This window comes from Hyalella azteca, unplaced genomic scaffold (assembly GCF_000764305.2).
Source record: "Hyalella azteca isolate HAZT.00-mixed unplaced genomic scaffold, Hazt_2.0.2 contig7624, whole genome shotgun sequence".
Taxonomy (NCBI): Eukaryota; Metazoa; Arthropoda; class Malacostraca; order Amphipoda; family Hyalellidae; genus Hyalella; species Hyalella azteca.
This window is the reverse complement of record NW_025937745.1, coordinates 4,167-28,474: the sequence shown is the minus strand read 5'-3', so window position 1 is coordinate 28,474 and position 24,308 is coordinate 4,167. Positions and strand designations below refer to the sequence as shown.

The window sequence follows — 24,308 nt, the reverse complement described above, 5'->3', positions numbered from 1 at the left end:
CTGGGACAAAGTTATGGGGCGTTTAGTCTTGAAATGCCTAGTACCCTACGGAACAACAAAGTCTAGATACGATTTCAAACCACCGTCCGTTGAAAAGATTTGATCAAAAGAACTGTTTTGTAGATCTGTGAACTATAGTCAGGAAATGTACAAGAATCGGCGTCAGGTCTATCCAGGCCAATTCTTCTAAGCCGAAGATACTATACTATACTATACTATACTATACTATACTATACCATTCTATACTATACTATACTATACCATATATACTTCTTGTTGAAAAAATAATATTGAATAGTATCAAAATTTCTTTCGTGAAGTTCGTCGTTGCACTGCTGCCTAAATTAAAAATTAATATCATGTTAATTCAACAGACAATTTGATATAGAGTGAAGGGCGTTCCTATTACCACCAGCAATGCCTATTTTATGCGTCAGCAAATACAGGCAATTTTTTGTGCCTGTAGGCCCTTCTTTTTGCCCCTTCTCTTGGCCTCACTTTTACTTTCGCCAGGCGAACTCGAGCGTCACAAGCGATGAATTTTATGCAGGATGACTTACTGAAATTTATCTCTCAGATGCCTTAAAATGATGAAACATTACATGTTAAAGATTAAAAGTCGCCAGGCGAACTCGAGAGACACAAGCGATGAATTTTATGCAGGATGACTTACTGAAATTTATCTCTCAGATGCCTTAAAAAGGATGAAACATTACATGTTTAAGATTAAAAGGGTGCAAGTATGTTTGAGGTTTAATGAAAGTAGACCTGTTTCACATTTAACGGAATGAAATATGTTTGAGATGGTATGGAAGAGACATGTTTGAGGTTGAACGAAAGTAGAATTTTTTTTAAATTGAACTGAAGAAGACATGATTGAGCATTAAAGGAAGTAAACATGTTAAATTTTGAACTGAAGATGACATGTTTGCACTTTAGCGAAAGTAGACATGCTTAACATTTACCGGAACTAGACATGTTTAACAATCACCGGAAGTAAACATGTTTGAGACTGAACGAGAGTACACATGTTTAAAATTAGGCGAGTGGAAATGTTTGAGCTTGAACGACCATAAGCAAAAAGCTGTTCAGGAAGTCAAAGAAAGCTACTGAAACAAATGACAATGCATAATAAATATATGATAAAAAATTCAACCGATGTGTGGTACATCGTTATTGGTAGCTTCCTTTCGCGGTGTGAATGTATAAACAATTTTTATGAAGGATTTGCTATATTTAAAAAGAAACATTCAGAAAATCCTAAAAAAATCAGCCACTCACTCATGTATAAAAAGTCATAAGAAAAAGTTAGCCATTTGATAATTCCATTGAGTTAATATAAATTATTTGATTATTAACGATCAGTGGTTTTTTTTCGGTCAAACTCATTGTTTTGGGCCTTTTAGCATTTGCATGACCGGCAAAATTCTATTCATGCCTTATATTTATTGTATTTAATTCCTGTTGAATTGAAAATCTGAAATGATTAAATTATTACACCGCAAATTAAAATTTTACTGACAGAGATTGAACAGAGTGCCGCTTGGCCTTTTTATGTGCTGATTTGGCCGTTTTCTGTGCCACCATCTGGCAACCCTGGCACAGCGGTTGCCTGCAGTGTCATTTTGGCATCGGAGTGGTGAGGTCGATATGTGTACTTCCCAGCAGTTCTAATTAAACCATTATTTAGATGCAATAAGAAATAGTTAAAATAACATTTACATAATGGTAAAGTGGAAAAGCCACGCGAAAAACTAACATAGATCCTGACATAGATCCTAGTTGACGCAAGCCGACAGTGAAGCGATGCCGTGGACAATTTCACTAAGAGTTTTAATAAATCAATTTCATAGTGCGGATTTAATGTTAGAGGCTTACCGAAAACATACAGATTAAACCGTAATTAATTGCAATATGCACCTGAAGGATAACAGGAATGAAATCCTTGATGAAATTAGTAGATTTTTTCATTAAATTATCTAAAACAAGCTTGTTCGTGATAATTAATTTTCTAATACACATATGATGGTACAGAAAATATTCGAGCTTGTTATCATAAATGTTATCATTTTTGCGTTACAATACATTAATTAAATCGGTATGACAATTATATACTTCGGATAATAATTCAAATTTTATTTCGGAAATATTAAATCGCTTACCAACGAGAGTTAAAAACATATATGATCATCAATGTACCAGTTATTTTTTTAATGGGCAGATTACACAACCCATTAAAAATGCAGGTGACGTCGGAAATAAAATGGGTTATCTTTACAATATTATTATTTCAAGTATCGTGGCAACATCGCTGTGTCTTGTGTGTTCATAGCCACACGAGCTTCAGCCTAACTCAAAGCGCGGAATTACCAGACACAAATTCAACTGAAATTGTGCCAAAAGAAATAGTTCCGTCACGTTACTCTTCAAATAAATTAAATATGAGAGAATATTTCTACGACGTACAAAATAATTCTCGATTAAATGAAGAGGGAACTTTATTTTTAGACAAAGAACAAAGTTATGGTAATAGATCAATTAGCGCAGAAATTCTAGAAGATGAGATGTCTATGCTTGTGAACGTTGGCTTCAATTCAAAGCCATCAGCCGCATCAGAGCTCGTGCGATGTTTTATAAGAAACATAAACGATTGGAATTTAGACCAGTTATGCCCAAGTGAAATTGAAAATTTCAAATTAGCAGAGCTAATGGCTCTCGGCATGCATTCTAACGATACCGCCGTGGAAGAGATACAATCCAAGCTCCCAGCTGAGACGTCTGAGGTCTTGCAGGTCGATTTCAACGAAACAAGAAAACATAAATTTAATTTTCATATCAACATTTTGGGGAACGAATTGCCGACGACGAAGTCAAATGTCAGCCAAACGAACACAATTGTTGCGTCACAACGAACGAATGAAGAAAGAGGTACGCAAACAACACGCATTCATGGAAGTCACTTCGACACAGATGACATTATTTCAGCCTCCCCGCCAGAGCATCTCGTGGATACTAAGTACCATGAAAACCTTACAAACTTGGATGGTTTTGGTGCCGCGGCACATGATGAAAACTCGATTTCAAAACCACCCAGCGAGCTAAGACAATCAACTTACCCTAAAGAAGGTCCTCTCACAATTTTATTACCCCAAACGCAACACTTGCATCGAAATCCGTCATCGGTCCACCATCTCAATAGACGGGACTTAAAAAATTTACCGACTTTCAGCCACTCGAAGTCTTCAGTTGGCAAGCAGACCCAACCTCCAGAAGACCTCTACCTGCAGGTGGTGAGTCTTAAACATTATTACTGAGGTCGTCGGAAGACCAGACTTTCCTTCAAGACCAATAGTAATTACCCTAAATTAGGTTCCGTGTTCAATTCGGAAAACTTTTTTTTGCCTTGTGGCAAAGTTTCACCCAAGCCTCTCATTATTTTCTGGAAAAATTATTTAGTTGACTTTTTGTTGCTATCACTTACTTAGTCACTACCAGCCTTATTCCGATGATTAAACGCAAACGATTAATTTAGCAATTTCATTTCGTCACAGCCGGAATTGATCCGCCGCCACGGATACCCGGCTGAAGTCCACGACATTCGCACGAGTGACGATTACATTCTGACCCTGCATCGCATCGTGGGGCCGCAAAACGATAATAACAATAAGGCCTCAAGACGACACGACAAAGCAATACGACAAAATAGGCAAACGAGCAACAAAAAACACGATAACGACACTCCTCAAGGGAAGAACAAAAAATCTGTCGTGTCTCACGAGCACAACAAGGAATCGATCAAGAAACACGATAACCAAAGCGAATCGACCTTGTCCCGCGATCACCGAAACCAATCGACGGTATTCGATGATCTCCCGAACGAATCGATAATTTCAAACGATAGCCATAACCAAAAGATGACTCACGCTTACCTTAACGAATTTAACGTTACTCTCGATGACGCCAAAAGACGCACGGGCAGAGGGACGGTACGAGAGAAAGAAGCTGTGCTCCTCATGCACGGCTTTGCCAGCTCATCGGCAGACTTTGTACTCGGAGGTCCCGACAGTGCCTTGGGTGAGTCAACTTCAGCTTATCTATTACAGTATTACTGGATTTATAATATAAAAAACACCGCGTTTTTCTGTAGATTTTATAGAGGGTTCAGACATTACCCTAGGCAGGGTTCATGCTTTACCCCACAGAGCTTAAGCTTGACACTTCCCCCAATGTTCAGGCTTTACCTACAGCGTCAACGTTTAACCCCACAGTGTACACGTTTAACCTCACAGGGTTCACGTTCAACCTCACAGTGATCACGTTTAACCCCACAGTGATCACGTTTAACCCCACAGGGTTCACACTTTACTCCACAGGATTCATGCTTTACCCCACAGGTTCACGCTTTACCCACAGGGTTCACGCTTTACCCCACAGGGTTCACGCTTTACCCCACAGTTTTACCCCACAGGGTTCATGCTTTACCCCACAGGGTTCATGCTGGCTGACGCGGGTTACGATGTCTGGCTGGGAAATTTCCGCGGCAACGCCTACAGCCGCCGCCATGCGAGCCTCCAGAGCGACGACGCGCAGTTCTGGCGCTTCAGGTGACACTTTTTGTATTCAAATTCTAATAATATTTCCTTATATTCTCTTTTAGCACATTTTCTCATTTACGGAAAAAAAGCGCTATTGTGCTCGTCATGTCCGTCCGTCCGTCTGTCCGTCCGTGACTTCACGTTTTCGTCGACGAGAAAATGCGCTCTCTGTCACTCACTGCAGTGAGTACTGAGTTATATTTTTTTACTTAAATGAGAAAATGAGCTTGAAAGAATAAATTGTAATATTTACACAACTGGTTGATGTGCACAGTTTGGACGAGGTGTCTCGGCGTGATGTACCAGCGATGGTGGACCACATCATCACCACCACACATCGGCCACACATCTTTTACATCGGCCACTCAATAGGCGCCACGATGTTGGCTCTCACCTGTCACATCAAGCCCAAGTTCGCTAATAAGGTCATGCCATTATAAATAAGGTCGTAAATAAGGTCATACCATTATAAGTAAGGTCGTAAATAAGGTCATGCCATTATAAATAAGGTCGTAAAGAAGGTCAAGCCATTATAAATATCTTGAATAAGGTCGTAAATAAGGTCATGCCATTATAAGTAAGGTCGTAAATAAGGTCATGCCATTATAAATAAGGTCGTAAATAAGGTCAAGCCAATAGAATAAATAAGTATATATGTCATTCGTTATCTACCGAAAAATACACATAAGGTTCAGCAGAAATTACGCATGAGGTTATATTACGCATTATACTTGTAACGGAAAATAGACATGAAGTTTTGTGTAAAAAATTAGAATGGCTTTCTTATTAAGCTTGTCTTGACGTTGAAACAAAGTCTATTACCAGTCTATTATACCGCTTAATCAACATGATTTCAACATCAGATGCTTGATGGTAGTTGTTTTAACGTAGCTATCGCACGGATGTGACTAAAATATTTACAACTACTTACTTTTGAACGCAGAGCGTTTAATAAATAACATTTTTTATGCAGATTCGACATTTTTCAGCCATGGCGCCCGTAGGATATGGCAAGATGTCGCAAGGGCCAGTCAAAGTAATGACCAATCTCGCCAGAATCACATACGTGAGTGTTACGTCTGCTGCCCATTCTTGCCCACCTTGCTAATTTCGACCAGAATTTCACAATTAGTCGTGAGTTTCGAATCTCTAAATTGCTGCTCTTATCTTAGTTTTAGTAGCCAATCGACGATCAAAACTTGTTAGAAATTCTCGCATACAAAGTACATCAAGACTTCTATTAGATAATAAATTTGTAATATTCCTGTTGAATAGTTGCGTAATATCAGTAATATGTGAGTGATTTAAATATATTATCGAGCTCAGTATCTTTTCTACTGAACATAAATAGAAAGAAGAAACAGACGCGCTTTGCCCCGTGAGCGCTCGGCGGCTGCCATAAAATTTATATTACTTCTCTTGAATAATCGCGTCCACATGTGTACGATTTAAACACATAAAATATACAGCTGTATATTCCCAATAAACAGAAACACAAAGAGGAAGGAGGTGGGGCCAAAGCGCAGGTTTTGTCCCGGGACCGCTCGGCGGTTGCCTTCATGTGGTTCTTCTGTGGCGCGCGCAGCCTCGCCTGGAAGCTGTGCCTCAGCCTCCTCACTGCGGCGGGAGGCCGCAACACTGGCCTCTTCAGGAAGGTATTTGTTGGCCTCTTCAGGAAGGTATTTGTTGGCCTCTTCAGGAAGGTATTTGTTGGCCTCTTCAGGAAGGTATTTGTTGGCCTCTTCAGGAAGGTATTTGTGGTATTGGTCACGGTAACAGTGATAAAATAAAGTAACGGCGGTAACGGTAATCCAAGCAAAAGATGGTGATGACAGTAATGTGAGTAAGCGACGTTGACAGCAACACATTTTAAACGAATATAAATTACATGCAAGAAAAAATAGAGGTACAAGTAATATAGGTAAATGTAATGCAAGGGCAAGTAATACAAGTAAAAGTAATGTAAGTTTCAGTAATTCGAGCAGATGTAATGCAAGTACAAGTAACCCAAGTACAAATAACACAAGTAACACAAGTACAAGTAACACAAGTTCCGTACACAGGAGATGCTGTCCCTTATCCTGGCTCACTTCCCTGCCGGCACGTCGGTGAGGCTGGCAGCTCATCTGGGCCAGCTGCTCAGCTCAGGTATCCTTGGTATCCTTAAAATATCCTTAGTATGTGTGTCCTTAAAATCCTTAGTATGTGTATCCTTAGTACCCATGAGTATCCTTAATATCCTTAGTACCCATGTGTATCATTAATATCCTTAGTACCCATTAGTATCCTTAATATCCTTAGTACCCATTAGTATCCTTAATATCCTTAGTACCCATGAGTATCCTTAATATCCTTAGTACCCATGTGTATCCTTAATATCCTTAGTACCCATGTGTATCCTTAATAACCTTAGTACCCATGAGTATCCTTAATATCCTTAGCATGTGTTAAGGACGTAGCAGCCCCAGGCCACGCTAGAGTGCCGCCTCTGTAAGGTCAGACCCTGAATAGCCTGATACGACAGCAATACGCTGATAATACAAGTCATACAAACAAATTTCCCCAAACACATAGGTAAAAATACATCATATGTATAATTATACACTGAAGATGCAACGTATAGCATCATAGAGCAGTCTGTGGGGATCATATTGTTCAAATATTGACCCCCTTTCCTACCCGCAGCACCAGCAGAGAGCGGACGTGGCGCTGACACGTTCTTGTGCTGGCCCAAAGTGGGTTAAGATGACCCACGCAGGGTCCAAAATGGCATCAATATTTAGACTACGTCTCGTTATTTCTTTATTTCTTGTCAGTTCCACACTCATGAATATCAATGGGTTATTTTGAAAAAAATTGTTATACACTTTCTGCCCGTAGCACTGGTGCTTCCTTTGCTTTTGGGCCAAACTGCATCAGAATGATCCACACAGGAGAAGAAAAAAGTTCATCAATATTTGGACAAAACCTCTTTTTTTCTGAGTATCAGGATGATCCACACAGGAGAAGGAGAAACATTATCAATATTTGGACAAAGTATAATTTTTCTGAGTGTAGACAATGTCATAGCATGTTCCTACAGACGGTCTCCATAAGTTCGACTTCGGTCCCGACGACAACGCGGCGCTGTACGGCCAAGCCACGCCTCCGCGCTACGACCTCAGCCACACGCGGGTGCCTACAGCCGTCTACTGGGCCGTTAATGACCTCCTCGCTCCCCCTCAGGTAGACATGTTGCGTAGCCATTTCATGTGTGGCGTAGCCATGTCATGAGTAGCAGGTAGTCATGTCAAGGGCAGGCAGCCATGTCAGCGGCAGCAGGTAGCCATGTCATGAGTAGCAATTAGCCATGTCAACTGCAGCAAGCAGGTAGCCATGTCAACGGCAGCAGGTATATAGCCATATCAATTACGGCTGATACCCAAGTTTGGCGCCTAAATTAATCCATACCACATTCCGCTAAGTATTACCTTCTTGTGTCCCATTAGCAAATCACGTAACGGAGAATTTGAAATGTAATTGCAAAATACGTAACCCACCTGGACTAAATAGAATAGAATAGAGCAGAAGTGTCGGCACTGAAGAAATAGGCTCATGGCCTGTTGCCGATTCTTGCTCTTTTCGTGACTTGATTCACAAGGGATCCGGCCTTTGGAACCCGATCTTTCCATAACTGACGATCGATTGAGATAGCTGCTGGACTTATTGCCTGCTCCGTAATTTGCTAGGCATTTTAAGACTGAACATATGCTCCTGCATAGCTTCGTCTAGTCTGTTCTTGAAGATGTTCATACTCGGAGCGTCAACGATGCTATCAGGGACGCTGTTCCACATGTCGGTGACTCGAAGCGAGAAGAAATGTTGTCGCATGGATGTGCTACAACGCAGTTCTTTTAGTTTATAGCGGGGGCCCCTGGTGTTGGTTCTTATTTAAACAGTGACAAAAACCGCAAACTTTTTCAATTTTTTAAAACGCTAACCTGCTTCACTTACCAGATTAACCTTTAATATTACACCCTTAACCTCCTGACAGGATGTGGAAGAGTTCATCGCTGCGCTGCCGAACGTGACGGAAAAGCACCTCGTTGGACACGAGACTTTCAATCACTTCGACTTTGTTTATTCGGATCAAGCGCGCCACCTTCTTCACACAGACCTCATCACGACCATGGCCAAGTATGGGCGTCAAAACTTTTAATTGAACTGAAACAAAAAAGAATTTTGAACCTCAAATCAAAAGGAAACGCGTCACACTAATTGGAATTGATTCAATTATTTTAACCATATTTTGTAGATATGGAAACTTTTGAATTCACTTTACTTACTCAAAAATAAAGGCTTAAACGAAAAAGGCTTCAATTCTATGGAGAATTTCAAAGCCATTTCGATCGCATGGCATCGAATAGAGTTCGCATAGTTTAGTACCGAGGCGATAGATAAATTTCAATGTAAATGTCAATCCTTTCAACAAATACTAATAACACAGCGCATATGATCACAATATGCACATAGGTGGTTTTAAATTCAGCTAATACCGAAAAATTTCATTGTTTATATTTTATAGATATTTGGAATATTTACGCATTAAAGCATAGACAACTATTTTCAAGATAGATCTTTTGCGTCACCAAGTTTTCTCATTATGGAAGCACTTGATAGTGAAATCACAAAAAAAAACTTCTTTTATTACTTTGCTCATTGTACGTCAAAGATTTTGCTTGCGAGTAAAATGCAGCGAAAGAAGGAGATGACGCTGCATAATTGTTATCGGCTGATAAGCCTTCAAAGATCTCAAGCCAAGCGCCGAACATTTGAGAGAAGTCAGTAATGTATCGATCATCGTTATAAATAAATGAACTGAAAAAACTGCCTTCAACTCATTGGTTATTGCAAAGTAGCACATAATTTCCCAACAGTACGAACACACTTGAGAATATGAACATGATATAATGCAATAAAAGTAGTCTGTTGCTTGAGCTAAGCCAGTAAATAATGATCACCTCAGGTCATCGATATTATTCTCATTTTTACATTATTCGCTCTCCAGATATTCCATAAGATCTGACAATTATAGCCACAACCCCTGAAGAGAAATGCAGTTACAGTTTTATTCTGATTCTTTGAATTGCCATGGCAATTGCATGACTTTTTTGTGAAGCATAGAAATACAGTTAAAGGTAAATATTCTCAAACTTCATAACTACAAGAAGCTGTCGTTCGAAATTTGGACGGACCTAAAAGTGTAGCAACATAATCAATAAACGGGTTAAAAAACATCAAACACATTGAGAAGGTAAATTAGACAAGGTATTTTGTAACGTGTACTTATGTTACTGAACACGTCAATGATCTACTGATGCTCCTATTGCTATCTAATGCTTACGGGACCGAGGTTTAGAACAGGACACTTGAGACGATCGTATTCAAGACTTACATTAGCGGTATAATACACATATAGTTTCGCATTACGGGGCAAAATAATGGAACAGAAATTATAAGACAACAGCAAGACAGTATTTGGCTTTAATTCCTCCATTAAGAAGCTACAAACTAGCGGAAGCGAAATGGGTGTAAAAATTGCGAAACTGAAATGGATGTCAAACTTGCTAAACTGAAATGGATGTCAAACTTGCTAAACTGAAATGGATGTCAAAATTGTCAGTTGCGGGGTAATGGATTTTGAACGCAAGCTGCACGAGTTACCGATTTTTAAAGAGAATAACCAGCGGACACACATAAAAACACTTGTCCACGTATCGGTCTAACTGGACGAAAAAAATGTTCGATTATCTGCAAAATAGATTTCTGGTTTTTGATCAATGATTAGAACTAGAAACCATTAGACAGAACTAGAAAATAAATCAAAATCAACATCAGCAAAAATTAAAAAGTTCTATTAACATCAGCAAAAATTTCCTATCACTCACTAAATCAGGATGAAAAAAAAAATACGTAATAAGAACAGACGACCAAGGAATTTCACTCGAATTGAGCGCAAATGCAAGCTCGATGGACGAAAACCCATCGTAATTAGGACTTCTAAACCAGATTAAAAACAATAATCGTGAATGGTGGTAGCAGTTTGTGGCGCTCACTACAGATTAAAGAACAGTATTCGTAATGAAAGGAGTAATTTGCTCGCTAATGTAGGAAAGAAATTTCCATTGAACCTTTTTTCCCCCCAGTAACCACTACCGGCAACTCAAGTATTTAAGAGCCACTTACGAAAAAGGAGCCTTCATCTTTTAAGACATAAAAGACGTAAAATGACAAATTCAGATTGAAAAAAAAAAATCAGAATATCGATGATGATTGTCTAATAAATTAAATTTTCAGTGAACAATAAAATAAGCTTGGAAATCTCGAAGCTTGGGCTGTTCAGGAGCCCCCGATTCAGCAGACGAGACGGTAGATCAGAAGCACTAATCAGATCCACTGCCGCTCCCCGACTTAGATCTTCGACGAGATCCGCTGCGCGATCGAGAATGGGATCTGGACCCACTTCTTGCCCGACTGTTCGAACGAGATCGCGAACCACTTCTTGATCTTGATCGAGATCTTGAAACGCTTCTTGACTTGGATCTTGACCCACTTCTAGAACGCGATCGGGACCTCGATCCACTCTTTGATCGTGACCGGTTTCTTGAACGAGATCGCGATCTGCTCGTTGATCTTGATCTACTCTTGGATCGAGATCGTGATCTTGACCTAGACCCACTAGCTGACCTAGAACGACTCTTGGACCTTGACCTAGACCTAGACCTGGATGATTCAGAGTTCAACCTTCTCCTTTTGTTGTCATGTTTATCATCACCATCATCGGCGATCTTGAGTCTCTTGGCGTCATCATCGGAGTCTGAATCAGTATCAGATATGGTCGCCTTGGACACGATACGCATCTTTTGTTTACCGGAGAGACCCTCGTTTCTGGCGGAATTCTTCTTTGCCTTCTCTTTGTGCCGGCCTTCTGACCTGCCACGCTTCCTAGACTCTCCTCCTGCGGCCTCCTTCCTTGAGGGTCTCTTCTTCTTCGAGGGCCTGCTACGTCCTCCACCACCGCCGTCCTCTCCTCCGCTACGTCGCTCGTCGTCGGATCCTTCACTAAGGATCTCACCGTCGCGTTCACGTTTGCGGCCCCGCGAGGACTTCTGAGGAGGCGGCTCAGTCAGGATCGTCTTGACGGCGCTCTTCATCTTCTCCTTGTACTCCTCACGTGCACGGGCCTGCAAATTGGATTTTTTTAATAAAGGATTATCAAAATACTTAAACTACAATAATGATACTTTACCTATATTTTACAATCGATATTAAACACCACAAAAATTCACAAATCTAACAGTTTAACCATTTTTCAATCATACGAGCCAGCGCTTTTATTCAAGCCAAGACTGGAACATGAAGAGGCTTATTAAAATAAAAAAAAAGTTAGAATCAAAGTTTTTAATTGGAGGTAATGCATTAATCAATGTGTTAGATAAAAGTAACCATTTTAGTCAGGAGTGAGCGACGATGGAAGGTGAAGCGATATGAGAATGTTTGAGGCCGCTATTTTGCCACGGCTTTTCGATAAGACTTAATAGAAGGTAATAACAAATACAGCTTCTGCGAGATTAACTGTAGTACAGCATATATACAGATACCTCACTAAATGAGAAAGAAGGTATGGTTTATAAAAAATATATCTCATTGATGTGAGATTAAAGTAGATTATATATCAGATTCGTTTTCATAAAGTGAGACTTTAATTCATTGTTTTCATACATGGTATGCAACCAACAAAATTGAGATGGAACGTATAGCAACCTTAGCAATAGCCTCCTCCTGCATCTTCTGCTCCCTGAGGGCACGCTCCTCCTGCAGCTTGTGCTGCAGACGCCGCATCTGCTCCTCCTGCTGCGCCTTCAGCTGCCGCTCGTCGTTGTCGAGGCGTCGGGCGCGCGCCACGTGATACTGCGCCTGGCTCAGCAGGTCCCGGCACTGACTCGCCTCCGCCCCTGCCGCTGCCAGGTCATAACGAAGACGTTCTCCGTGCACTGAGAGGTGCTGGAAGTACCTGTACATGAGCAGAAATATGAATTATAAACAATGAGATGTCTCATGTCGGTATCGTCCCGAATTTTCAATGGGAAGTTGGTCTCTTTTAGGACCGTCTAAAATGAAAAATACATTGAGACGCGCATGCAATCTATCATCAGCTCGATGCACAGTACAAAGTCACCACTTCCACCATCCAGCTCAGACCACTACAGCAAGACCCCACCACTACCACCATCCAGCTCAGGCCACTACAGTAAGACCCCACCACTACCATTATCCAGCTCAGACCACAACAGCAAGACCACACCACTTGCACCATCCACCTAAGACCACTGCAGCAAGACCCCAACCACTTCCACCATCCAGCTCAGACCCCTACAGCAAGACCCCGACCACTTCCATCATTCAGCTCAGACCCCGACCACTTCTACCATCCAGCTCAGACCACTACAGCAAGACCCCGACCACTACCACCATCCAGCTCAGACCACTACAGCAAGACCCCGACCATTTCAGTCACTCCGTTCAAACCACAAGAGCAAAAGCCTGACTTGTGCGCGAGCGTGAGGTGCTGTGTGGCCCGCAGCACGGAGGCGAGGCCGCTCTTCTCGTCCCTCAGCACGGCTGTGGCGAGCCTCTGCAGCACCAGCGCCAAGTTGTACAGCACCACCGTGTCCTGGGGCGCCACGTGACGCGCCTGTAACAAGTCCATGTAATTATTTTTGATAGCCCCAAAATGTTCAAGATATAAATATACGTTGAAGTACAAAAATATTCTCGAAGCTATACCAACCATAAATGCACTTCAAGCAGTAATTGACGTGTACATCAAAATTTGCGGAGAAGTGTTAGCTTTGATCGTGCAGTACGATGCAGAAAAGAACACTAGCAAGCAAAAGACACTAACCTTAATAAGAGTAAGCATCGCTTGCTGCAGTTTGCCAGCTCTGAAGTAAGCTCGAGCAAGGTAGCTCAAGACTTCCACGTTGGGATGACGGAAGAACTTCTTCTGGCAGTTCTCGTACTGTGGCAAAAGTTCATAAAATATACACGAGGCAAACGTTCATAAAATATACATGACAGTTTTAGTTTGTCTCAAGTCTCGTTGAATGAATGCAGCGCTCCAGCGCTGCCTGGGACTGCTGTGTCCGAAATACATACTAAGGATACCGTACTACAAATACATTTCAGTTCTATAATATAAAACGCAAAAGCATACCTGTAACACAGACGATTTTTATAGGATTACATGTCAACAGCAGCACTTCAACTATGTAAAGTTTAAGAATGGCAAAATCTGTTCACAAGTTCATCCGTACCGCATAGAAAAACTATTTCTGTTCTAGGCTCGGTGTCCTACAGAGCATAAACAGAGATACACTCTTCCTGCGCCACGCAAGTGCTAACAGCATATAGACACACCATTTGTATAGCGCTTATGTACTGCTTTTGTTCGACGTAGATGTGTCCGATGTTCATCCAAACGTCACTGAAGTCAGCTGTTGCTTCACGAACTTGAGCGAAGATGTCGCGTGCCTCGTTGATGTGGCCCTTGTGCGCCAAGACAGCTCCTGTGGGAATCGTTATTGTGCATTTTATAAAAACTATGAATTGTATTCAATAGGAAAAATATAAAATATAAATAAACAAGTGATAAGAATAAGTCTTCTGGTAGTGGCTTCGCTAGAAAGCATTCAGCAGTACGACTGCATTACTACTGGGACTAGAAGCGCTTGCACACGGGATAACTTATGGCATCCAGTGCAAATTTAAACTACTACGGTAACCGTTGCTCTACACCGAGATATTGGCCTCGGATATATGCGCTTCTGGCCACAAAAGGACCCTGTTACCTTTTATACGAGACCAATAGCAGGATAGTTAGTTGCAGTTAGCATTTGAATGTTGGTACTGGCCGACACTACTGTACAGTACTTACTACCGCTAGTACTGTACCATACTGTTCGCCACTACTGTCTAGTACTGTGCCATTCTGTCCGCCACTACTGTCCAGTACTGTACCATTTTCTCCGCCACTACTATCTAGTACTGTACCATTCTGTCCGCCACTACTGTGCAGTACTGTACCATTCTGTCCGCCACTACTGTGCAGTACTGTACCATACTGGCCGCCACTACTGTCCCCGTATAAAAGGACCTTAAAACCTCACCTATGCCATTGGCAGCCCAGATATTCTTCGGATCGGTCTTGAGGACCTGCTTGTACATGGCGAGGGCGCGCTCCTGGTGTTTGATCTCCTTCTGCTTGTCTCGCTGAGGCTGATGCAGCGTAGTGAGCCACACGTTGCCTAGTGCGATTAGCGAGTAAGAGTCTTGGGCCGTACTTGGGTTCTGCAAAGAAAAAAAAACAACGAATGCAGTTAAAACTGGATATCTTTGGACATAAGATAAAAGGAAATACTGCATGGCTAGAAGTCTTGGCGAGCATTTGGGTGTTGAAGAAAGCAACTTTGATCATGGGCAAATACCGTGAATTATTCGCGAAGAGAAAAGGAAGAATATCATTGTTATTATTAAAGATTCATTTATAATAGAATGTATTATTATATATTAACAATACTTATTCAAGAAATGATGTTCAACGCACCTTCAGGATACGTTCAAATTTCTTCTGTCCAGGACCGAACTCGTTCTTGGCAAGATGCAGGTTGCCCATGAGCGACCATGCGTCCGGATGCTCGTTGTTCATACGCAAGGCTTCTTTGTACCAGTCAGAAGCATCGTAAATCTGGCCCCTATCACGAGACATGCATCCCAACCGTAGGTAACCTGCAGTAACAATACGGGTAAAATAGCACATAAACTTAAATAATGTTATAACTTAATCCAAAATAACTTAATCCATCCACTTAAAATTACGAGCAAAAATTGAATATTACGAAATATTTTTCAAGCATATCAAGTTATTTGCGCTCCTTTCTTGCCATTTGCTCAGCAGTTTTAGCACATCCACTTAAATAATGTAATAACTTAATCCATCCACTTAAAATTACGAGCAAAAGTTGAATATTACAAAATATTTTTAAAACATATTGAGTACCTAATTTGCGCTTTCTTCTTGCCATTTGCTCAACAGCTTTTGAAGAAAGCTGCTTTACATCGTTTTTAATTTATTCAAGCAATTTTTACTCGAGACAAAATCATCATCCAACCTCCTGCCGTGCTCCCAGCAAGTCAACTTATTGAACCTACCTTTAAAATATCTCAACACGATTAATCCATCCAAAGTTTGGTTTAAATCCACCCGATTTAAAGTTTAAATCCATCAACTTAAAGTTTTGTTCAAGACCATAGATTAAATTTGATTAACAACTGTCAAATTGATCTTGTATCAAGAAGCCAAAAACTGTAATTGTCGCAATGAGAGCGACTCACAGTCAACATAGCTAGTGTAGTCGTTGAGAATTTCTTTTTAGCGACTCAGTCAACATAGCTAGTGTAGTTGTTGAGAATTTCTTTTTAGCGACTCAGTCAACATAGCTAGTGTAGTCGTTGAGAATTTCTTTATAGCAACTCACAGTCAACATAGCTAGTGTAGTCGTTGAGGATTTCTTTATAGCGACTCACAGTCAACATAGCTAGTGTAGTCGTTGAGAATTTCTTTATATATCCTCTCTGCATCACTGAAGCGGCAGAAGGTCTCATGGAGTCGCCCCAGGTTGTACTTTATAGTGACGGAGATGGAGCCGTAATACTGAGGGTCTTGCTCCATCTCTGCATTGCAGCGCTCCACGGCTTCATTTAGCATCTTCTCGCACTCTGGCAAGTTGCCTAACCTGAAACATTATTGGTGATTGATAAGTTATTAAAAATCCACTTCTTTCACCATCTCACAATCATGGAAAGTTGCATAGCCTAAAACGTGATAAATGATAAATAAACAATTCTATGAATCCTATTTGCACAGCATCTTCCCGCACTCCGGCAAGTTGTTTAGCCTGAAACAGTATCAGTAATTAATAACACAAATTCGATTACAATGTCATTAATAATCGGCTATCTCTTCAGCCTTCCGGCCAGTCATTAAGGAGGAAAAGATGGTAAATTCTTTATCTTGTAGCAATAAAGAATCATAAAGTTGTCTAAGTAATGAGCCGCAAGTGCAAGCAACAGGAAGTAAATGGTAAAACATCAATGAATGAATAAAACACTTAAAATGTAACAAAAATGCCCCCATACCCACGTAACAGAGAATTTTATGCTCGAACAAAAGTAGCAAACAAATCACCTGAAATGTAGGATGGAAATGATACTGGGTAGCTTGTGAGCTCATGTTAATCTGTGCCCGACCAAACCAAGAATAATCCACCTATAACGTAACAAAGCAGTTCAAAAATCGTCTGAAATGCGACAAAAGCATCAATTAATTCACCTGATATACGACATAAGCAACAAATGAATCACCTGTAATGCGACATAAGTAGCAAATAAATCACCTTTAATGCGACAAAAACCATAAATTATTCACCTGAAATGCAGTGCGGAGATGTTATTAAGTATCTCAGAGGGCACGTCCATGTTGATCTGCGTCTTCATGAGGTTCGTGGCGGTACGGTAGGCTGCCAGCGCCGCCTGCTGGTCGCTGCCCTCCAAGATCTGTGCGAGCTCAATCCAAGCCTCGACGTCCTCAGGGCAGTGCTCGGTCACCTGCAGAGACGGTCCCGTTAGTGGTAGTTGAGTGGAGCAAATATTTTAGAGCAATAGTAGTGGAAGTAGTAAAAGCTGTAAGATTACAGTAACCGCGCGGTCAGGCTAGCAGCCATTGAGTGGAGCAAGTATTTTAGAGCAATAGTAGTGGAAGTAGTAAAAGCTGTAAGATTACAGTAACCGTACGGTCAGACTAGCAGCCATCGAGTGGAGCAAATGATTCAGAGCAATAGCAGTAGAAGCAGCTGGAGCTTGTTTAGCTATAAACAGCAGGCCGTAGAACAGATATTTTAAAGTTATCATAGGAGAAGCAGTAAATGATGTAAAGTGTATCTAGCGCTCAGAGGTATCTTGTATCAAAAGCTCTATATACACCACCAACAACTGGCGTGAGATTTGAAATACCCAGAGATCTGAACCTGGCAAGGAAGGAAAGGCACTGGCATCTTAGAGATCACAATTGATAAAAAAAATATAATAATAAATGAAAAACAAGAAAGGTTAATTTCAGATTCGGTTTCAATAAATTTGTTGTCCAATGTCTGAGTCAATACATGCCATTGAAATATTTGAAGAAAATATTCACTTCTTACTTTCTTGAGATGCTGGCGTGCGAGGTCACGTTTTGAAGATGAGGTGGAAGCAGCATAGAGCGAACCCAAAATTTTCATGGTCTCGTAGTTACCAGGCTGCGCTTTCAGGACTTTCTCGAAGCACTGCGCGGCCTGTACAAAGAAAAGGAGTATAAACACAAATTTTTTATATAACACAAATTTTGTATATAACACAAATTTACACCAAATTTTGTGTATAACACAAATTTACACCAATTTTGTATATAACGCAAATTTACACAAATTTTGTACATAAACCAGCGAGCTGTACAGGCACTGCACGGCCTGTACAAAAACACTCTTCATAAGAAGCTGCTTTCAGTGAAACCGCACTCTTATGAAATGAAGAACCTTATGTATCCGATACAGTGTACTCATTGAAATGGGAGTAATTCTGATAAATTATTTCTGTTAAGATTTCTATCAGATTCGAATAAATATTAACAATATAATAACGACCAATAAATTTCATCAAAGTTGTGTAAGTGAGCAAGAGACTCAAGCCTAAATTTCTCACGGAATCTAATCAAGATTATGTAACAAACAACCATGTACCATTATTATTATTAATTATGTAACAAATAACAACTCGCGTATTATTATTATTAATTGTATAACAAATGACAACTCGCATATTATTATTATAATTATAAATTATGTAATAAACAACAACTCACGTATTATTATCATTATTATTATCAATTATATAACAAATAACCACTGACGTTCTCAGTGTCGCCTCTGTTGATGTACATCTGACCAAGTCCGTAGTGAGGGAGCACGAAGTTGGGACTCGCGTACTGCGTGGCTTGGTAGTAGTACTGGAATGCCTGCGTTTAGCGGGAGTCATTTTAGCATAAACAGACAAAAATGGTTAAATTTATCCGTAATATACAGATATTTAATCCACATGCATGCGTTTTACTCACATACCACATAATGATCAGAGAAATAAAGGCCACAATAGTACATTAATATTAAAGCGGATTAGCAGTTGGAGCTTTTCACCAACGATCGATGTTGGCTTCAAACCCACAATACAAACGTTTCTCTCACACTCGCTACATAGTCATTATATATAATCTATGCCCACTACACACATACTGAACTTCATAACCACGTCTCACACACACATTATTCCACTCTTCCTACAGTCCACTCCAACCCTTACCATAGTGCGCCTGTAAGTAGACCTCCTGGACGCGGAAGGCTTTGACCAACTAGTAGCAGCTCCACAACACACACCACACTCCACACCATACACCACTCCAAATACCACCTCTCACCATACACCAGACACTACACAACCCCCTCACCATACACTACACACTACACCCCCTCACCACACACTACACGACCAGACGCCGCCTGGCACCTGCGAGTAGTCCTCCTGCACATGGAAGGCCCTGGCGACCTGGTAGCAGCTCCACCATACACACCACCCCCCCACTACACACCACACACTACACACTACACGACCAGACGTGCACAGCACCTGCGAGTAGTCCTCCTGTACATGGAAGGCCCTGGCGACCTGGTAGCAGCTCTCGGCGCGCATCGCTTCGTTCTCGGTGTTGTGGAAGGCGTGGAGGGCGAGCTGTTCCACTTTGGTGTAATCCTGCACAATGATAAGTTGTTACTTCACAGTTTATTGGCTAGTTTAGTTAGTTACTTATTTCTTGGTGGGAAAATATAATTGCATTAAAATCAGCTCCACCGTAGTATAGTCCTGAAAAATGTTACTTAATTACTTTAGAGTTTATTTTAGTTTAATTTAGTTATTCGGTTATTTTTTTCCTTGTGAACGATCGATCAAAATAGGAATAAATCTGCATTTAAATCAGCTCCACTTCAGTATACTCCAGAACAAAGTTCCTAAATTTCTTTAGATTTTACTAGTGTAGTCTAGTTAGTAAGCTTTTATTAATATACGGTACTACCGGTATGGGAATCGAATAGATAAAATTGCAAGAAACTCATTTAAATAAACGTGTAAATCAATGGAAAAATCATCAGAAACCAGGAGTAATGTATTACGACTAATATCTTCTTTTAACATAAAAAAGTACTTTACACTTATTAGGTAAGCACAAAAATAGGCCGACAAATATGTACAGTTGCAAATAAAAGACATCACTTCAAATAAACATCCAACAATGATAATAACTAAAAATCTAAATAAATTCATAGAGACACGGTCGAATTTACCTGCTTGAAGAAGAAGTGGTTTGCTAGATGATTGAGCACCATAGGGTTAGTGATATCAATCTTATACGCCAGTGACAGCTTCTGCACGCCTTTCCTTATATTCTCAGGTTTCTTCATGTTGAGGTCAAGGACTGCAAGGCCAACCAAGGCCCCCACACAGTTAGGGTCCAAGTCCAAGGCGCGCTCGAAGGCAAGCCGCGCCTTGGTGGGGTTGTTAAGGCGGACGAAGCAATGACCGATACCAAGGCGTACGGCAGCCGGGCAGTTGGGTGCCGTGCGTAGGGCTTTCTTATAGAACGCCAGCGCACCGCGGTAATCCTGTTTGTAAATGTTATATAAATAAAAAATATTATGATGGTTTCTCATTGTTTATGTTAGAAAAAAAAACTTTCTTTAAGATTATTTTCTGGATATCACCGGAATTATAGCACCAGGTGAAGAAAAGTAATGAAAGCTTAAAGAGGAGCTTATTTAAGTACTTATCTTATCTGATAAAGTACGTATGAATAACTTCAAATGCTCAATGTAATTCCATATGCACTCAGAGTAATGTAGGTAATCTAATACGTACAGCTGGAAAAGACGTATAGTGGCCAATGCATTGATTTATATTACTTATAAGACAATTGCAAATGCAATTATTAATTACAATGCATTGGTACCTGATTTAAAGATGATTTGAATGGCATGACATTATAAGTCATGCCATTATAAGTAAACCAACTACTATTGTCCAAGGTATTACATACGAGCAATTGCACTTACTATTGTATAAGAGCAATTATACATAGTCTTGTATATGAGTAATATAATGTAATATATGTGTAAAGTGTTGAGTTGCACCCTCTTGTACCCAAAAACAGTCCCACACAAGACACACAAGCCCACACAAGAAGCATTTTTCAGCCAATAAAGCTAAAATGTATCATGTTTTAATAGACTTATTAACTGCAACTTTTAAATAATTAAAAGTAATGTATGCTTTTTTATATAACCTATGGAAATTTTTTGCAGTGAAACCGTCATGCAATACAGAGAAAAATGTTGAAGAGATTTTGGTTGAAACTGTATAGGTACTACCTAGCTGTTGTGGAAATATACCTTCTTATTGAAGGCCATGCATGCTTTTTACACTGAAACATAAAAGATTTTTGCACTGAAACTTTGAAAGTTTTTGCACTGAAACATTGAATTGATAAAATATAAAGTTGAATGTGTTGAACTGTTGTGGATGTACCTTCTTATTGAAAGCAATGCATGCTTCTTCCATTGGAACATTTAAACTTTTTGCATGAATAAATTGAATTTATTCAACAGATTTAGGTTGAAACTGTTGAAATGTTGTGAAAATATACTTTCTTATTGAAGCCCATGCATGCTTTTTGCATTGAAACACAAAGATTTTTGCACTGAAACACAAAGCTTTTTGCATTGAAACATTAATTTGATAAAAGAGATTAAAGTTGAAAGTATTGAACTGTAGTGGAAATGTACCTTCTTATTGAAAGCGATGCATGCTTCTTGCATTGGAACATTTAATCTTTTTGCATGAATAAATCGAATTGATTCAACAGATTTAGGTTGAAACTGTTGAAATGTCGTGGAAATATACCTTCTTATTGAAGGCCATGCATGCTTTTTGCGCTGAAACAAAGCTGTTTGCATTGAAACATTGAACTGATAAAATATAAATTGAAACTGTTGAAATGTCGTGAAAATGTACCTTCTTATTGAAAGCAATGCAGGCTTTGCCCAGCAGTGAAGGGATGTTGTTGGGGGACTGGTTGAGGACGAAGTTGAACTGCTGGTCAGCTTGCTCGAGCTTGTCGCCCTCCAGCAGACACAAATATGCTCGCCCCAGCAGGTGGTTCTGTCATTAAAATGACATCTGAGGTTTAATAAATCAAATATAATAGTAATTGAAGTCAAAAGAATGCTCCTAATGAATTGAATACTCCAATACTACGTACTAAAAAAACCATTCTGATCCTTAATATTTATCTGTTACAATTTCACCTACAAAAATTGATACAGCAAAAATTTCGCCTATTTATGTCCAAAATTTCACATCAGTAAAAAGCCTTTGGCCCCATTTTCTTCTTTGGCCCTATTTTCTTAAACATGCCCATTAATGCATCGCAGTTGTTTTTGCAATTGCACATGCATTGTTTTCAATCAATTTTTGTGCTGGCGTGGCACACCCCCATGTGACTAAGGCACATAATTGTTACTTGGGACCCCAATGTGGCCCCACCTAACCCACTAAGATGTGAGGGTAAGGAGGGACCCACTAAGATGTGAGGGTAAGGAGGGACCCACTAAGATGTGAGGGTAAGGAGGGACCCACTAAGATGTGAGGGTAAGGAGGGACTCACTAAGATGTGAGGGTAAGGAGGGACCCACTAAATCAAAAATCAAAATTGTAATTAAATCCAAGAATGTAAAACCATTTTATAACAGACTAATTGATTGCTGGGTAATCTTAAAAAACATCGAAGTATAATTCTAAAAAATTACTCCCAGCCTATGACCCTATCGAAGTGGTATAGAAAGCCAAATTCAAGCACAGAAAAATATTTTTTTGACACACCCTACACAGCTCAGGAATCTATTCTAACAAACCTGGTCATACATGATGATCTTGTCAGCTGCTGTATATAAATGTGTGGCTTTTTGGAAGAGCTCCTTCTTGGCAGTTTTGTCCTTTTCTTTGTTGGCACATTGTACATAGTACGCAGCCAAGGAGTCAATGCAACGCATCTAAAATAAAAATTGAAGTTAATATGATGCATATTGATTCCTGTCTCCATATTATAATCATCATACATATAAACAAACAAATAATATCTTGGAATCCTCAACAATTATTGCCCAAGAAATAATCAACTTCAGCATAACTATTCATAAAAAAATTCAGAGTTCATAAACAGATCAGTAAGTAATTTCTCTAACACTAACTTAGTCATCTCAGAGCTCATACATGAACAAGCTTTCAACATAGGCTTGAAGCTGTGGTTGAATATGATATTATAGGAATTTTTTGTAAGAAATGAGAAGTTTGGGTTCTTATTCTCATGTTTTAATGTTTTAAAGTAGGAAAACAGTGATCTGATTTTTACCTATATTATAACTGTCTCAATTGGAATAGGATACATATTATGATGGAACATGAGTATGGCAATCCTCTTCTTGACAGTGCTAGGCAGAGCAGCATTTAGAAATCTATCATTATAGCAATTTTGAAAAAGTAATTTCAGATGCTTCACATGAAAGTTTAAATTTACTGTTTCTGCAGCAACTATTTCAATCTGTGAAAATTTAGCCATGGACTGCAATATGTTATTATTTGGCCCAATAATCCCAGTTTATGAATCTTGAATTTAATAAAATATATTAGAGGAGAATACCTATACCATAACTAAAATATTTACTTATTCATAACAAATTTATCACCTGGTCTCGTTCATAGTCAGGGTAAGAGATGCTGGCAGATGTACGACTGGCTTCCAAAATTTGAACAAACTCTTCAATTTTGCCCATTTTGTAGTACTCAATCTGAAAAAGAAAACTTCAGAATCTGGAATGCAACTTGACAGTTGTTCCTTACTTTTACCATGATTTGAAAAGCACAAAATCATACTTCTCTAAATTTAATGCAGAATACGTACATATATTTGAAAACAATAGAATATTACAGCCTTAAATTGATGTTGCATGAAAAAGTAAATTTACACAATTACAATCATAAAAGTAAATTTACACAATTAATCAGTGCAAAGATTTCTTGAAACAAAATAACAAACCATCATGCAAGATACAGCAAGATCCACCCAGTAGCTGAGAGGGATCTTCTCATTAGTAAGAACACGTACCTATCACAACTGATCATACAAGACCAGCATGAAATACTTACAGCAAGATCCACCCAGTAGCTGAGAGGGACCTTCTCATTAGTAAGAAAAGTATGTACCTATCACAACTGATCATACAAGACCAGCATTAAATACTTACGGCAAGATACACTCAGTAGCTGAGAGGGACCTTCTCATTAGTAAGAACACATAGGTACCTATCACAACTGATCATACAAGACTGGCATGAAAAACTTACAGCAAGATCCACCCAGTAGCTGAGAGGGACCTTCTCATTAGTAAGAATACTGAGCACTTCATCCCCATCCGGCAGT

General features: G+C 39.7%; 2 protein-coding genes across 5 annotated transcripts; one reads left to right on the top strand and one right to left on the bottom strand.

Moving 5' to 3' along the window:
- The first annotated feature begins 2,708 nt into the window (after positions 1–2,708).
- Positions 2,709–9,880, top strand: LOC108666507 (lipase 1). Its single transcript, XM_018153393.2, has 9 exons — positions 2,709–3,290; positions 3,552–4,074; positions 4,490–4,604; positions 4,870–5,020; positions 5,569–5,661; positions 6,086–6,250; positions 6,659–6,743; positions 7,678–7,820; positions 8,629–9,880. Exons 1-9 carry the CDS (start codon positions 2,709–2,711, stop codon positions 8,791–8,793), a joined length of 2,022 nt encoding a protein of 673 aa, XP_018008882.1. The 3' UTR covers positions 8,794–9,880.
- A 25-nt stretch (positions 9,881–9,905) lies between these two features.
- LOC108666517 (RNA polymerase-associated protein CTR9 homolog) lies at positions 9,906–24,076 on the bottom strand. 4 transcript variants are annotated; one of them, XM_018153405.2, is made up of 18 exons: positions 23,941–23,981; positions 23,576–23,677; positions 22,745–22,882; positions 21,846–21,992; positions 20,123–20,440; positions 19,441–19,532; positions 19,290–19,320; positions 18,640–18,744; positions 17,894–18,025; positions 17,122–17,300; positions 16,221–16,429; positions 15,241–15,422; positions 14,804–14,984; positions 14,055–14,203; positions 13,540–13,656; positions 13,184–13,329; positions 12,399–12,648; positions 9,906–11,818 (listed from the first exon to the last, which is right to left on the bottom strand). In XM_018153405.2, exons 2-18 carry the CDS (start codon positions 23,660–23,662, stop codon positions 11,018–11,020), a joined length of 3,264 nt encoding a protein of 1,087 aa, XP_018008894.1. In that variant the 5' UTR covers positions 23,663–23,677; positions 23,941–23,981; the 3' UTR covers positions 9,906–11,017. The 4 variants fall into 4 exon arrangements, with proteins under 4 accessions (XP_018008894.1, XP_018008893.1, XP_018008892.1 ...); XM_018153404.2 differs by lacking the exons at positions 19,290–19,320; positions 23,941–23,981 and adding an exon at positions 24,036–24,076 and having other exon boundaries at positions 19,410–19,532; XM_018153403.2 differs by lacking the exon at positions 19,290–19,320 and having other exon boundaries at positions 19,410–19,532.
- Positions 24,077–24,308: the final 232 nt, after the last annotated feature.

Excerpts from the sequence above, each read along its gene's own strand:
- LOC108666517 (XM_018153404.2), bottom strand. The coding sequence starts at position 23,662 with ATGGGCAAAATTGAAGAGTTTGTTCAAATTTTGGAAGCCAGTCGTACA. Across the intron at positions 18,745-19,409 it reads TACAGGAGGACTACTCGCAG|GCATTCCAGTACTACTACCA; the intron begins GTGCTGTGCACG and ends CGCTAAACGCAG. Across the intron at positions 14,204-14,803 it reads CTGGGCTGCCAATGGCATAG|GAGCTGTCTTGGCGCACAAG; the intron begins GTGAGGTTTTAA and ends CGATTCCCACAG.
- LOC108666507 (XM_018153393.2), top strand. The coding sequence starts at position 2,709 with ATGGCTCTCGGCATGCATTCTAACGATACCGCCGTGGAAGAGATACAA. Across the intron at positions 5,662-6,085 it reads ATCTCGCCAGAATCACATAC|AAACACAAAGAGGAAGGAGG; the intron begins GTGAGTGTTACG and ends CCCAATAAACAG. Across the intron at positions 6,744-7,677 it reads GGGCCAGCTGCTCAGCTCAG|ACGGTCTCCATAAGTTCGAC; the intron begins GTATCCTTGGTA and ends ATGTTCCTACAG.